Here is a 14,596-nt window from a genome sequence, read left to right as displayed (position 1 = left end):
TCATGAAGTTATTGGAGGTTTTCTTATTTTTCTTTGATTTGCTTTTTCTCTGCGTGTTTTGAAGACAGTGGCACGCGTCTCTGTGACCTCGGTCTTCACAGGAATTGGATTTTATGTCTTTAATTCCACGCTTTTCGATCGTATTTTGGATCCTTTTGAAGTTCGTTCCTCCTGGAGATTTTCCACCTTTTTCACTTTGACTTTCTCCTTTGTTTGTGAAATTTGTGCTGCACTGTGAGAATGCCAGAAGGGATTTTATGGTGGATAATTTTGTTTTTAATCACATCTTTTCTGTGGCTCATACCTGGAGATGTTCAGGATTATAACCTGCTGTTTCTCTGTGTGTTTCTTTGTGCTTTGCTTTGTAGCTTTCGGCTCAGAGCGACTGCACCGAAGGTTTAAATGAACATAAATATGTAAAGACTGTGATTGGTTCTTTGAAAGGAGGTTATTACAGTGATCAGACTCGTGTAAGAGCTGCTGAGTTACTAATAATAATCAGCATCATAGTTAGTGATGCGTGTGATGTCATCACAGCCCATTGCAGCACTTCCACACCTGCACCTCGGTCACTCCAGCTGCTCGTGCAAGTTATTTTTCTGGTTGTGGTAACCTGGTGCAGTGTGCAGGTTAGCACTGTGCTGAAGCCACGACTGTAACGACGTGTCGGTACAGAAGCTCAGAGATCGGCAGAGACACGGCGGGAGACAGTTTGAAAACTTCTGGTTCTGACTTGTTCTCTTCCTGTGTCAGGGCTGAGGTGGCGCTGTGTGATATTACCAGCAGCACGTGAAGCCACCACAGCCTCTGACAGTGTGCTAGCACCTGAGGGCCCTGGCCTCACTGCAGTCTTGACTCAGAAACGACCTCGGTGTCGGTGCAGGCAAAGGAGAAGACGCAGCTGAAACAGGAAACACCGACACCGCTGAGTTTCATCTTGTCAGGCTTACAGAAATCAGAGAGCCCAAACCACAGCTGCTCGCTTCTGATGAGTATAAATAGATCTGTAACCTGACCTTTAACCTGCAGGGCACCTACCTGGAAATGTAATAAGTGAAGCTTTTAAATGTGTGTAACAGCGGCTCCACGGTGTAGTGGTTTAACCATTTCTAACAAGCGAACATCCCGGGAGGAGATGAGATGTTGCTGTTGGTGCTTGTTGATTATTGGATGGTTTGGTTGTTTTCATAGTGAATACAGTTTAAAATCTGCATGTAAAACAAACACTCGTTAATGATTTCTTTGTGTTTGCTAATATTTCTGCTGGAAGGTTCAAGCATTATTGTGAAGTGTGCGTGTCACCTGCCTCAAATCTAGTAAATAACCTGAACAGGTGATACACTGTGGGTTCTCTCCGGGTACTCCGGCTTCCTCCCACAGTCCAAGCACATGCAGTTAGTGGGGACGGGTTAACTGGTAACTCTAAAGCAGGGGTCCCCAATCCCAGTCCACAAGGGCCGGTGTCCCTGCAGGTTTTAGATCTCACCCTGGGTCAGCACACCTGAATCACATGATTAGTTCATTACCAGGCCTCTGGAGAACTTCAGGACATGTTGAGGAGGTCGTTTAGCCATTTAAATCAGCTGTGATGGATCAAGGACACATCTAAACCTGCAGGGACACCGGCCCTTGTGGACTGGGATTGGGGACCCCTGCTCTAAAGTGCCCATAGGTGTGAATGGTTGTCTGTGTGTTAGCCCTGTGACAGACTGGTGACCTGTCCAGGATAAGTGGAAGAGAATGGATGGAGGCAATAAACTGATTTATTTTTCTTCTTTTTTAGGCACAAATTCAGTGGATGAACAAGGAAACACGGTAAGTTTTACTGTCTCCCCCCCCCCCCCCCCCCTCTCTCTCTCTCTCTCTCTCTCTCTCTCTCTCACTCACTCACTCACTCACTCACTCACTCACACACACACACACACACACACACACACACACACACGTGTGGTCGTGCTCATGCTTTAAGGCGACGGTGTTTGATTGTGAAGTCACCTGTTCAGATTCAAATCAGGTATCTGGCGCATGAGGAGCACACTTAACAGCTCGCTGCGTGATGGAGGGGTGAGAGGTGTCGCTGTGGGAGAGGAAGCAGCACACTTATCTCACCTTTTGTCCGCTTTCATACTGTAACGGGATTCAGCAGGACAACGACCTGCACTTCCAGCCAGACGGTGATCCAGATGTTCAGCAGGCTGCGAGAGCAGCATCAGCATTTTAAACATGCGCAGCTCCATCCGTCGCCTTCAGATTATACATGTTTGTGTTCAGATAACCAGCCTTTCCAGTGCAGAAGCTTTGCTTTGTTCAGGTAATAAGATGGTCTCCTCGCTCTTACTTTGCTCAGCTCAGTTGCTGCTAACCAGCTGAAAGGCAAGTCAGATGTGTTTCTGTGGTGAACTGATACAGGGCAGTGTTTACTGATGGAAACACATGTTTGTTAGCATCTGGAGACATCAGCAGTGTCTGTGTGTGACAGACCTGAGCTGATGGTGATCTTGAAAGTAATAACAGCTGAAGACTTGGATCAAGCTGTCAGATTAGAGGGGTGGGGGGGTTGGCTTGAGCTTTGCGGTTTCCTGTGATCCTGGTCTTTAGGGACAGGATCTTTGTTGGAGGTGTTAATGGCCACTTCAAAGGGCACACTTCAGTCTCATTAGGATCCTTTTGTTGGTGACAAAGAGGCGAGCGTGTCGTTTGCTCGGTGTGTATTTGAAGCTCGGGAACAGAAGAGCCGGCCGCGGACATCAGCGTCGGAGAAAAGGACCTCAGACTGAAGCCTGCAGTAACTTCACAGTCGTTTGTTGTCTTCAGTTGACTCATAAACTTGCTCTGCACTTCATTACTGCACACTTACAGCTTTCTAAAGTGTCCTTTTACAGACAGATGTCCTCGAGCTGAATTTAAATGAAAAGCAAACAGGCGGACGGGGGGGGGTTGTTCTGGTGCAAAGCTGGGTTTGATTAGTGGGTCGGGCCGGTCGTCTATCTCGGGACGTCTGAGACAGCTCGGTAACAGACGTGCAGAGAGTGATGGACACCTGAAGCACACCTGATTGGGCATCAGTCACACACCGGAAACGGCAGCGTCGTGCTTTATCTCCGTGTGAATCATCCACCTCAGGATCAGCTACGATCCAAACTGGAAGGGAGGAAACTGGTGTGTTTCATTTTTTTACCCTGATTATGTATTTTACTGTATTAGAAATCGTACATTTAGTAATTCAAAATCTGATCTGCCTGACCGTGCAAGCTTTAACTGACAGGATGTGAATCGACCGTCTGGTCAGGTAGGATAGTTTCAGTTTGAGGCCGGCTGTGATGAGATGAGGTGTGGATGTGGGAAGGATGAGCTCTCTTTGTCCCGGCGCGAGAGGATTTCTCTCTTCAAAGGGCACACCTATCTCACCTGACTTCCTGTCAGGAGCTCCAATCAGACGGCACACTTCTCATGTCGCCGTGACGCCCGTCTTCTGCAGTGTGTCTGCGCTAACACTTACCAACTCCTCATCCTCAAACTGTCGTCTTCAGGGCATTTAACGGTGGCGTGTGCCGGCGCTCGGAGAGGTGTTTATGCAGAAAACACTTCCCAGAAAGTGTGTGTGTGTGTGTGTGTGTGTGTTTCAGCTGCTCTTTAGTCATAAAGTTTTAATTATTTTCCACAGTTTAAAGTTTGATCTCTCTGCTGTTTGAAACCACAGGTGTGATTCGTCTCGATGTCACATTTCTACAAACGTAATGAAATGAAACGATCACTTCACTGTTTAGACGTTTTTACCTGCTGCTGTGAGGTGTTGTCGTCACCCCGCGCGGTGGGCGGGCAGCATGGACACACAAGTTTGGTAGGTGACGTAGGGGTGTGAAATTAATACTGCAGGTGGTGGAGGGGATATCTACTGAAAATCTCAGACAGGTTTGAATCTCAGTGATGTCGAGGTCAAAGGTCAAGTGTTCTGAAAATCTTGTGAATGCTGTAACTCGAGAAGAAAGTCACCGAGGACTTTTGAGTGATACCACAGCAGTGTCTGTGAGGAGGCTGAGGGGCGTCATCAGTATCTTCATCTGCTGAAACCGACTGGACTGTCAAAAGGAAACGATTCAATATTAAAACTTTGGGATGGACGTTCAGGTTGGAATTTATTGCCGACCGGCTGAGCCTTTCACCGGTCGTTGCTAATAATGCTGGTTGAAGCTGAGAGAAGCGGTCGGTGGTGAAACGGGTAACAGGGCTGTTTATGTTATTAAATATTTCCGTCCTGGAAGCACATGTTGTTCGCCAAAAGTTTTCAGCAATTCAACGAGTGATCCTTTTCCACAGTATGATGCGACATCATTTCCTTTGACAGATATTTAGATACAGCTAGCGTGCACTGTGTCCACCTGAGCTGTCCATTTAACCCGTTCATGGTGGTCACTACAGTGGACAGCCAGCCCTGCCACCCACTGTTCAGCCAGTGTTGGTGCACAAAAAGATTCTTATTTAAATTAAATGTAAATTTCTCTAACCTCTTAGAAGTTCAAAAATCTTTTTTTCATGCCTAAAGATGAATAAAAAAATACTTAAGAAAAAAGTCCTGATTGAGGTTGTCATACTTGATGCATGACAGGGTTAATATTCAACCGTTTTAGCAAGAGCACTTTGCTATTCTGCTGGTGATAGCCGAGCATACTCAGCCGGATAGTGGACACGTAGATGCTCATGCAGGTTAGTCGTGTTTGCTGGTGCTGTACGCGTGCACCAGCGGCACAGCCCTTTGGTTACACCCTCAGGTTTGCCTCTTTCATCTGGTTTAAAGCCAAAGAAAATCCCTGATGGGCGACTTTGGGGTTTTTTTGGCAACTAATTCGTCCATGCTTGGACTTCTTCTGTGTTCTAAACGCCCAAATCAGTCCGTGCATGATTACATTGCTCCGCCCATCAAAAAGTCACCTGCACGAATATATCGCCTATCATCATTTATTGGACTGATGAATATCTGCTGGAAAAATTTTAGATATCGCCCAACTTTACCATGAAACCCAGCACAAAGCGCCCTGGTGGTGCTCGTGGGCGTTAGTGCACATGGCAGGAGTAACATGGAGGCCCCGTTAATGTGTGAAAATATTTGTGAGAGTAAATCTGTGAAAGTGCATCTAAAATACTCTTAAACCAGAGCGTTGGCTGTTTAAGCAGCGTGGGGAAACCTGCTGCTGTCCAGCTGCTGACCGCGGCTCACGCTGACACGCTGACACGCACAGGTTTGTTTTTAGGGTTTTTGTGGACGTCCTTGTGGTTTGTCTGCATGCAAGGTCTCACACTTGAGCGGACCTGTGGGAACCCTCTGCTGTTATTTAACACTGTGGTCAGTATGATGGAACTGTAAATGTTCTAAAATCAGCGCCGTTTGGTTTCTTCTGAAGCGCCGCGAGGACACGGGAACCGCAGGCCGGCCTCTTTTCCGTGCTGCGCCGTAAGGGCCGCTCTCTCACATTAAAGCCTCCGGCTGTATCCTGTCGAGCCAGCAGGCGGGCCGGACCGCTTCAAAGCCGAGGCACACTTCTCACGCCTTCCTGCTAGCCTGCCCCCCTCGTGAGGTCACATGACCCGGCTGTCAGGAGGAGAAACCCTTCAGAGGACTCACTTTGAACAGATTTACACGTTACGGTCGGCTCGGCGGCCGTCGGGGTAAAAATCCAATGAAGCACAAATGAATTAAGAGCAGCAAACAGCCGCCTGCCGGAGCTCTCCGACAGCTTTGGGAGAAGTGGTGAGCACCGAGGCTTCTTCCAGCTCCCGGTGTTCCTGAAGACATTTAAAGAACAAGCTGTTGGCCTGTTGCAGGGTTTGGCTCGCTGTAAGTCATGCAGGCGAAATGATAACCTTTGACTTCATAATGACTTTCTCATAACTACAAAATGTAAAGTCTTTACATACTCAAGTAATCATGAGGTCGTCAGTTATATCAGATATAAATGTTATGAGAGGTTCTCATCATTAGGACGACGTTTATGGGTTATTGGTGTTTCTCACTGCTCTGCAGTGAGTGAAGCTCTGCAGGTGGACGTAACTTCGTAGCTGGTGTAGTCTGTGTGTGGAGGGGTGACACGGTCAGTGCATGTGTGAGGTCAGCGTGGTTATGGCCATAAATGACAACAAATACAAACACAAATCCACGAGCCCAGACTTGATGAAACGCGTTTGATTCGTGGGCATAAAGTTTGAGCTGGCGTGTGTGAACAAACGAGGCACCGCTGGGATAAACGGTCCTCGAGCGATCTCAGTTTTCTAAGAATGAAACGTTTTTACAAAGAAAAACAGTTCTGATGTTTCGTACACGTGAGCTCCACCACCGAAAACTACTTCCTGTTCTAGTCGTGCAGGTTCCTGCACAGCCAGGTTGGCCTGTTAAACAAACTAGAACAGTGAAATGATTTGCTTTTATTGGGTGTGTGTGTGGAGTTATCTGTGTGTTTGAGGGCTCTCTGTTGCCAGCGTGACACGTTTAAATGATGAATCGCGTCCAGCCGGTGGTCTCCGTTTGCCAGCTCAGATTCTGGGATGTTTTTGTACTTTCTGTCCTCGACACGTCGAGTTTGGGGAGTGTGGGAACCCGTCCCGCTCTCCCAGGCTGCTCTGCAGTGGCACCGAGGTGTCGATGAGGGTTTAACGGCCTCTTCCTCGCCTCTGACATCACTTCACCCCCGCACAAAGGCATCTGCACTCCTCTAATTAGCCATTTTCTCCACTCTGTAAAAAGAAAAGAGCTTCACCAGAGGAGGTTCATGCGCATCCACCCTTTTCTCACACATCTGCCCATCAGAATTACATTAAAATCATTAAAGAGTCGAATTAAAATAGCAAAGTGCATTTTTAGCATCAGCTGGTAGGAATCCTGGAAATCTGTTTGAATATCAGGATTATTCCCAGGAAAACAGAAAAAGCTCTTAATATAATTAAAATAAGACGTTTAATTGTTATTTCATTTTTTTCCTTATTCACTGATTAAACCTTGAAGGTGAGGACGGTTATTTATTTGCCATCCCTGGAAAATCTTTCAAAGGTGGATGCAAGTCGGAGATTTTATTGTCTCATACAGATCAGTAATAAATTCCCATGAAGAGCCCACACTGTCATTCCTTTTTTGCTTTGCAGTAAAGTCTCGTGTCTCTAATCCCAGAGTGTTTATTTCCAGAATAAACTCCTAAAAGTCTTAAAGTGAGCAAAGTCCAATGGAGTCAGTGACACGTACCTGTGGTCCAGTGTAGTAACTGCAGTGTCGCTGCATGTCCACCAGGGGGAGGCCTTCATCACAGATCCGACTTCAGATCTCTCTTCATCATCTTATCTTATATTTCTGTTTTATCTCTAAAAAGATTTTCTTAGTCCTTCTTAAAAGTTTTAAAAACAAATCTTTGTGTAGTTTTTACACCCAGAAAAAGTCACGAAGCTGTAGATGAATCATAGAAGTCATGTCCCACATAAGTAATTATACATTATACCTGTGATACTTGATAGTTTTTTATTTATTTTTACCTCTGTTTTATTTTGTCCCGATAAATAAATGCATTTTATTGTATTTTATTCAGACTTTATTGAGCTTTTTGCTGTTTTGTTTCTAAGTAAATCTCATTTGAATCCTGTTGGCTAATAATCAGCTGATCAGTACCTGTCTCACCTGAGGTCTGAGTCTGTGTCATGAACATAAAACATAATTCATCCCTTCAGCTTTTATTTTCTGCAGTGTATCAGCACACGTATAAGTAAGCAGACAGATGTGGAGCTGCATGTTTACGGTGCCCTCACAGCTCTGATGAGCAGACGTGATTGATGAGAGCAGATTTGTAACCACCTCCTTTCTGCTCCTCCTCACAGATTCCAGACGAGTTCGACAAAGGTGAGTGTAAACGTTTTATGTTTTTTCTGACATTTAAACTGATCTTAAACTGTGTTTACTGCTCACAGCTGAGGCGCTCTCTGCGGAGCGTTCTCTGCTTTCTGTTTGTGTGAATGATTGATCACTCGGTGCCAACTGTTCTCACTGTGTTTGTTCCAATCATCCATATGCCCCATCATTCATCCCGCCCACCCCTGAGCTGCCTGTCAGCACAAATGCACACATTTCCATCCAGCGAGACAGACTACACCTCACCTCCTCCATTAACCCGCTGCCTCTTAACAAGATGACAGAATAATGGGCGTAATGCTAAAAATACATGTGGAGACCATTGGCATGCTGAAGGTGTGAGTGTGGAAAGCTGCGTTCGTTAGCTGAGGTGCAGTTCTGTGCAGCAGTAGGTTTGCATACATACAGATGACCAGTAGCAGGCTGGACCACCTTTAGCTTTTAGAAGTGGCCGTGCGTGGTCACAGTAACGGGCTGCGGGGTTTAAATAACTGCCGGGGGGCGGGGTGTGGTCCTCTGCTCAATCCGAGATGCTCGTCTGCACACCTCTTCATGCATGTCAGTCATTATTGATTTGGTTTTATTGTTGAGTCGTGCAGAAAACTACATGCCGCGCCCAAACAGGTTCACAAGATGTTTATAACAATAAAACTGAAGCGGTACCTTAATTTAAAGATGAAGTAATAAAGAAATAATCTCTCCTGACGTGTTTTCCAAGCTTTAGAAACAAAGACGACAAAGTTCATCTTACGATTAATATCTATAAATGATTAAACGGCTTCCATGTGTGGCTCACGTCAATTAAATTCCCATTTTGTGCTTCATAAGTGAATGGAGAGTGAATCCCTGAGCTGCATCATTTCTACATGCAGGAGGAAGAACATGATGTAAACAGAGTAAATCTTCATTCTTCTGGCCTTTCTGCTCTTCACATTGATCTGCTCTCTTTCTTAAAAAGCTATTCTGATTGCTTATTAAACCTAATAATCAGATGGTCAATATCTCTTCCTCCCGGGGGTCCAATCTGCCTCCTCTTCTCCTCCTCCTCTCCTCCAGTCCTCCCTTTCCAGCCTAAATCGCTCCCTGAGGTCCACTTTGTCCTCATCTGGCTGCAAACCTCCGTCTCTCCTCCCTCTGTGGGTGACGCCTTCGCCCCCTCTCTGCCTGTCAGCTCGCGATGCCGAGGCTGGACAGACGGGAGAGAGGGAGGCTGTGTGGATTGATCGATTGATTGATGAACAGAAGGACGAGGTTGGACTGAAGCTCAGGGACACTGAGTATTGATGAGTGGATTAGATCCGGGCTGATGTGACGCTCACAGCTGTCCACCACACACTCATTTACAGTGTGGACAGCTCACCGCGTCACAGTTTTATCTTCTTAAACCAGCAGTTTGACTCTTAAACTGTTTTTATACACAAAACTTTGGTTTTAATTCAAGTTTCTGTACAGAAGGAAAGTTTTGTAGAGATAATCATTTTCCCTCCGTGTCCTCGGCGTGTCAGACATGAGAAAAGAGTTTAACGTCTCTACATAAAGCTGTTAATCTGCACGATTAAAGCACAAAACATTGTCAGATTTATATTCGATATTTTATCTATAGTGGAAAAAAAATAACTAAAGCTTTAAATTAGAAGTTGTCTGTTTTATTTAAACAGGAAAATTCAAACCTTTTACAAGAGTGAACGACAGCACTACGGTCATTAGCCGCACAGATGCATCTAAATCCACATCCATACACCAAAGCAAGAATAAAGTGAAACAGAAGTCTGCAGGCTTCAAAGCTCAGTCGGCTTCAGTTTCAGCGCCGTCGCCGCCGCGTGAAACGAACCCGCGGCAGATGGAAGCGGACAAAAACTGATCTGCGTCACGTGTAAACTGTGCACACAGAAGGACTTTATTGCTATTTTAATTAATACTGACTGTAAGGAGAAAACTGCTCGTTGGTGTTTGCAGCCGGTTTGCTTCGTGAGTAGAAGTCGCTGCTGGCGCTCACGCTCTCTGACAGCAGACCATCAGTTACGACGAACACTGAAGATGCTGAAGAAGAGCCGACCTTCATCATTAGTTCTCACATGCGGTCTGAGGGGCTCCTAATGTATTCACAGCGAGGAGAAGAAGAAAAGTCAGAATGGTGATGAGTGGTGGATTCATGCACATCATGACCTGCGGGACCTTAGGAACCAGGGGCAAATGATCCCTGATTAGCTTAGAGAGCGGCCTAAAAGTTCACCACCCCTCAGGGAGACGCGCCTCCACATCTTTCATCCTCCTCAGTCCTCACTCCTTTTCATATTCTACCTTCCTCCTCCTCCTCCTCCTCCTCCTCAGGGAGCAGCAGAAGGTGAGTGGGGCGATGGATGTGCGAATGGGACTTCTGGGACACGTTTGGCTGCAGAATCTGTTCGCGTGCCAAGTGGCGGCATTTGCGTCTGTGATGCTGAGGAGCGTCGGATACCATAGCAACCAGCATGTGACACGCCTCGCGCACACAATGCAGAGTTTTACCTTCAGAGCAACAGACGACTTGGAGATGGTGAAAAGGGGGAAATCTCACGTCCTGCCACCTGTCCAACACTCTGATATGAGCCTTCAACATTTACCCAGAATGCACTTCATATTCACATTGCTTCATATCGTGACACTGTGATTGGGCACATTGACAGCTCTTTAATGCCTTTCAGCCCTAAAAATGTCCCCTGGATGTCTGCTGTTCATACGTTGGTGGATGTGTGCGCTGAAAGCCTAAAAACCGTCTTTCTGTCCACGCCGAGCCCTCCGTGGTGTTTGAACCTGACACGTTCGTACTGCGTCCTGCTGCCGGAGCATTAATAACCCCTCGCGGTCAGCCCGGGGGCCTCGTATCAACACATTGAAGAGGCCACGGCGTGCCGTCGTTTGTCACCCGGAGAGAAAGCAAACGATTGATATCTGAGGAAGAGGAGGAGGAGGTGGCGTTGTGCAGCAGATGCCCGTCCTCACCGTGGCTTTTGTTTAAGGCCAGAGACTCCATCTCTCCACACACCTCCCTCTTTAACTCTTTCTTCATGCCCTTACTCCTCTGTCCCGCTCTCTTTGTCGTCTTCATCATACCTCCTCCTCCCCCACCTTTTTATTTCAGAAACAGTAAAAACTTACTGAGCTTCTCTGCTCTTAACACTCAGATTCAGATTGTTTTCTCTTCTCTTGGATCTTTGTGAGGTCATAGAGACAGGGTCATCTAAGGTGGTGCTAAAACAGCTTGTTTCAGAGCTGGAAACAGTAGAATAGGTCATGTGTTGCATGTTTTCCAACTCATAAACAATACAAGAAAAGTCAAGAAAGGGAAAATATTCTCGTTTAGGAAGCGAAACCAGTCACGTTGTGTACTCATTAGATTTGGTGAGGAAGTCTTTGGTGTGTCTTTGGCTGCATTTTGACACCTGAAACAAATTCCAGTGTAATCCAGTAAAATGTGGTTAACATCCTGGTGTTGCCTCGAACACCACCTTCCTCCTCTGTCGTAGAAACTGTCAGAAAGACAGATTCCTCCCCCATCACCACCTCCATCACCTCTCCTCTGCTCCATTAACATGATAAAAGCCCAGATTAATCCCCCTCCCCTCTGTGGAGGATATCCCCACACACTGGCGTCCTAGATTTCTCTCTCACACACACACACACACACTTTTCCTGGTGTGTTTGGTGGGGCTCCCAGGGGAGAGGTTACTCAGCAGCCACGCTGCCTGCACGCGTAAACATCCTCTTCTTCAGCCTCGAGGATATTATTGCTCCTCTTTTATTTCATTACTCACACCATCTGTTTGCTAGGACCCCACAGCCTGTATGTAAAAGATGGACATACCTTCTCTGACATCACACACTACTTTTCCCCGTGTGTAATCTGAACACTCGCGTTTCTGCAGATGCTCACTGGAGGTTTTATCTTTCCTTTCAGGTCATTGTGTGTCTTAGAGTTTGTTGTCTGTCTCTTTGGGGCCATTTCATGTTTTTGATTTTTGTTCTGTTATTTCTGGGCTTCTTAGGATCTTAATGCAGGTGTTTTGGTCTCATTTTCTGTTTTTGAGGTCATTTCTTGTGTTTTCTGGTTATTTTGTCTGGACTTTTTTCTCTATTTTGTGGATATTTCTGGATATTTGTTGGCATTTTGTCTTTTTTTTATGTCTGTAAATGGCATGCGTATATGAGTATACATCAAAACAGAAACTAGATTTAAGTGTGGTCAGTCTCCCCTGCATGGTCATCTCCTTGTTTACTTCTGGACATCTTTAATTCAACTTTATTTATACAGCGCCAAATCACAACAACAGTCGCCTCAAGGTCTTTATATTGTACAGTAGATCGTACAGTAATACATACAGAGAAAAACTCAACAATCATATGACCCCCTCTGAGCAAGCACTTTGGCGACAGTGGGAAGGAAAAACTCCCTTTTAACAGGAAGAAACCTCCAAAAGAACCAGGCTCAGGGAGGGGCGGCCATCTGCTGCGACCGGTTGGGGTGAGAGAAGGAAGACAGGAAGAAGACATGCTGTGGAAGAGAGCTTCACGTGGTGCAGCTGTTTTTAAGATTGTGTGTCTGCAATTTTAAAACATCCAAATGAAATCCCAGAATTTCACTCAGCAGCCATATTGTTGGTGAATTAGTAATGATTGGATACAGTTACAGTATTTTATTATTTGGATAAAAGCAAACATTAAAGAATTACCAACATATCATACACAGACAACGGTACAGGGGATCTAACCAGAACAAACTGAGCTAGCTTGATGTTTAAAATGAAGCTCCGATGGAAGAAGGAAGTCTTTTCCAAAGTGATCCAACCTCAAAATGTGGATATAAAAGGACGTGGTGGATTAGATGGTCGGCGAGGCAGACGGCTGGAATAAGATCAGAGGAGATCTGAGATATAAGCAGGAGCCATGTAGGGTGTTGCACATTATTTATAAATGTTCAAATAAATACCAGATTTCACTGGAAGCCAATTAAGGAAGCAAGAATATGAGAGACGGCCCAGCTGAGGAAGACTGTGTGGTCCAAACAGTGAAAAGTAATCTACAGTAATACAGACAGGACAGGATTACTAAAGTTCTTAAATGACAGTAAAGGTTTGTTTTTGCAGTGTTTGAGCTCGGACGGTGGTCAAAGTCGGGCCAAGATGAGCCGTGATGTCAGCTCTAATAGAAATGTGATTGGCTTGTAGGGAAACGTCAGCCTCTCTGCTGCTGTCAGGACCTGAACGCTGAAATTAGGCTGCAAACACCTTTATTTCTGCTGTAAAGTTTTAATGAGGACTGACTCACTGCTGGAGCTCGAGCAGAGCGATCCAGGTCTCCACAGGGTCTTTTATTTTGAAAACTGGATGCTCTAAGCTTGCTTTGTTTGCCTTCCCGTCCTCTTTTAAAAGATCTGTTGTTCTTGTTAATGACACAAAGCAGAGCGGTGCAGTGGGAATGAAGACCTCGTCTTCACAGGGCTGAGTGGAACACGATAAGGAATCTGAGGTGGCTCCATCTTTGCTGTCCGTGTTTTGATGGATGGATGCTTGACCTTCTAATTTGGAGTCATGCACTCTCTCCTTTGCTCCGCCCCTCTCTAATTATTAACCATATATACATGTACATATTTCCACACAGTGTGTGTCCACCTCCTCAGCGTGTCATCACATCAGGCAGATGGCTCCCTCGCTTCCTGCAATGAACTCTGGGGGACTGAGTCCCTCGGGAGCACAGCGTGCGTCTCTCAGTGCTTGTGTTTAGAGGGAGATGAGGGATAGAGGTGTGCAGTAATGAGCCCACCACCCCATGGGAAATGGAGTCATTGTTATTTAGTAGTCATTAGCACAAAGATTCGGCATCGTCTCCCCCGATCACCACGCTGATAAAAACCAATCAGCTCAGCTTTGGGTCTTATTCTGACCAATCAGATCTCCTCCTGCTACTCCAGTATTTGTTAAAGCTAAAAGTGAATTTAAAAATTGCCAAATTAATACAAGTGTATACATAATAATCATCTCACGGAAATGTATGAAGAAGATCATGGATGCTGTGTGTTTTGCTGTTATTTACCAGGGTTCCCGTGGGAACCTCGATGAATAAAAATGAGAAAAAGATTTAAATAAAAAGATCTTAAAATGTCTCATTTCCCCCAAAATTACTGCTGCTTTGTTCAAAACTGGTAGAAGGAAATCGCACCCAACAGAATAGATCTTCCCCTCCGTATTAAATGGTCGTTTGCTTTTTGAGGAGATGACTTGAATATGTGATGTTTGCCGAGCTGTCGGAGACCTGCGGCTTCAGCGTCGGCTTGGCTTGGCTGGAAGTCCAGCTCCACGCGCACTCGCTGAGATCTTATCAGCTGTTTGCATCCCCTCAGGGAGATGTAGTTTTCAGAAGCCATTAGAACTACAGCTGTGCTCACTTTCAGTCATCTGTCGGCTTTAAATGGGCTCTAAGCAGCTAACAGAGGAGTCCCGCATCCTCTTTGATCATCTCCCTGCTCAGCTGTTGTTTCTTTGCGGCAGACACCTCAGCATTTACTGCACCGTCAGCCTCCGTCTCACAGTCAGTTCACTTATGTAACTGAGCACTTTTCCCTTTTCTTTCAGACCCTCCGGTCATCCAACAGTTACGAAGAACCTACAAATACTTTAAGGACTACAGACAGGTGAGTCCAGTCAGCGTCGGTGCATGGAAACATCCAGAACAAACTTT

General features: G+C 45.7%; 1 protein-coding gene across 1 annotated transcript in view; it reads left to right on the top strand.

The window, feature by feature from the left end:
• The window catches only part of timm50 (translocase of inner mitochondrial membrane 50 homolog (S. cerevisiae)), a 33,553-nt gene that overhangs the window by 3,489 nt on the left and 15,468 nt on the right, over nucleotides 1-14,596 (top strand). The window contains exons 3-5 of the mRNA XM_084950416.1: nucleotides 1,784-1,815; nucleotides 7,852-7,873; nucleotides 14,491-14,549. Coding sequence (XP_084806542.1) covers nucleotides 1,784-1,815; nucleotides 7,852-7,873; nucleotides 14,491-14,549 — 113 coding nt within the window. The remainder of the gene's footprint in view (nucleotides 1-1,783; nucleotides 1,816-7,851; nucleotides 7,874-14,490; nucleotides 14,550-14,596) is intronic.

This window comes from Perissodus microlepis, chromosome 14 (assembly GCF_051167445.1).
Source record: "Perissodus microlepis isolate ML-2025 ecotype Zambia chromosome 14, ASM5116744v1, whole genome shotgun sequence".
In the NCBI taxonomy this organism is placed as follows: Eukaryota; Metazoa; Chordata; class Actinopteri; order Cichliformes; family Cichlidae; genus Perissodus; species Perissodus microlepis.
Note: the sequence above shows the minus strand (reverse complement) of the source record. Positions and strands in the feature narration are given on the sequence as shown.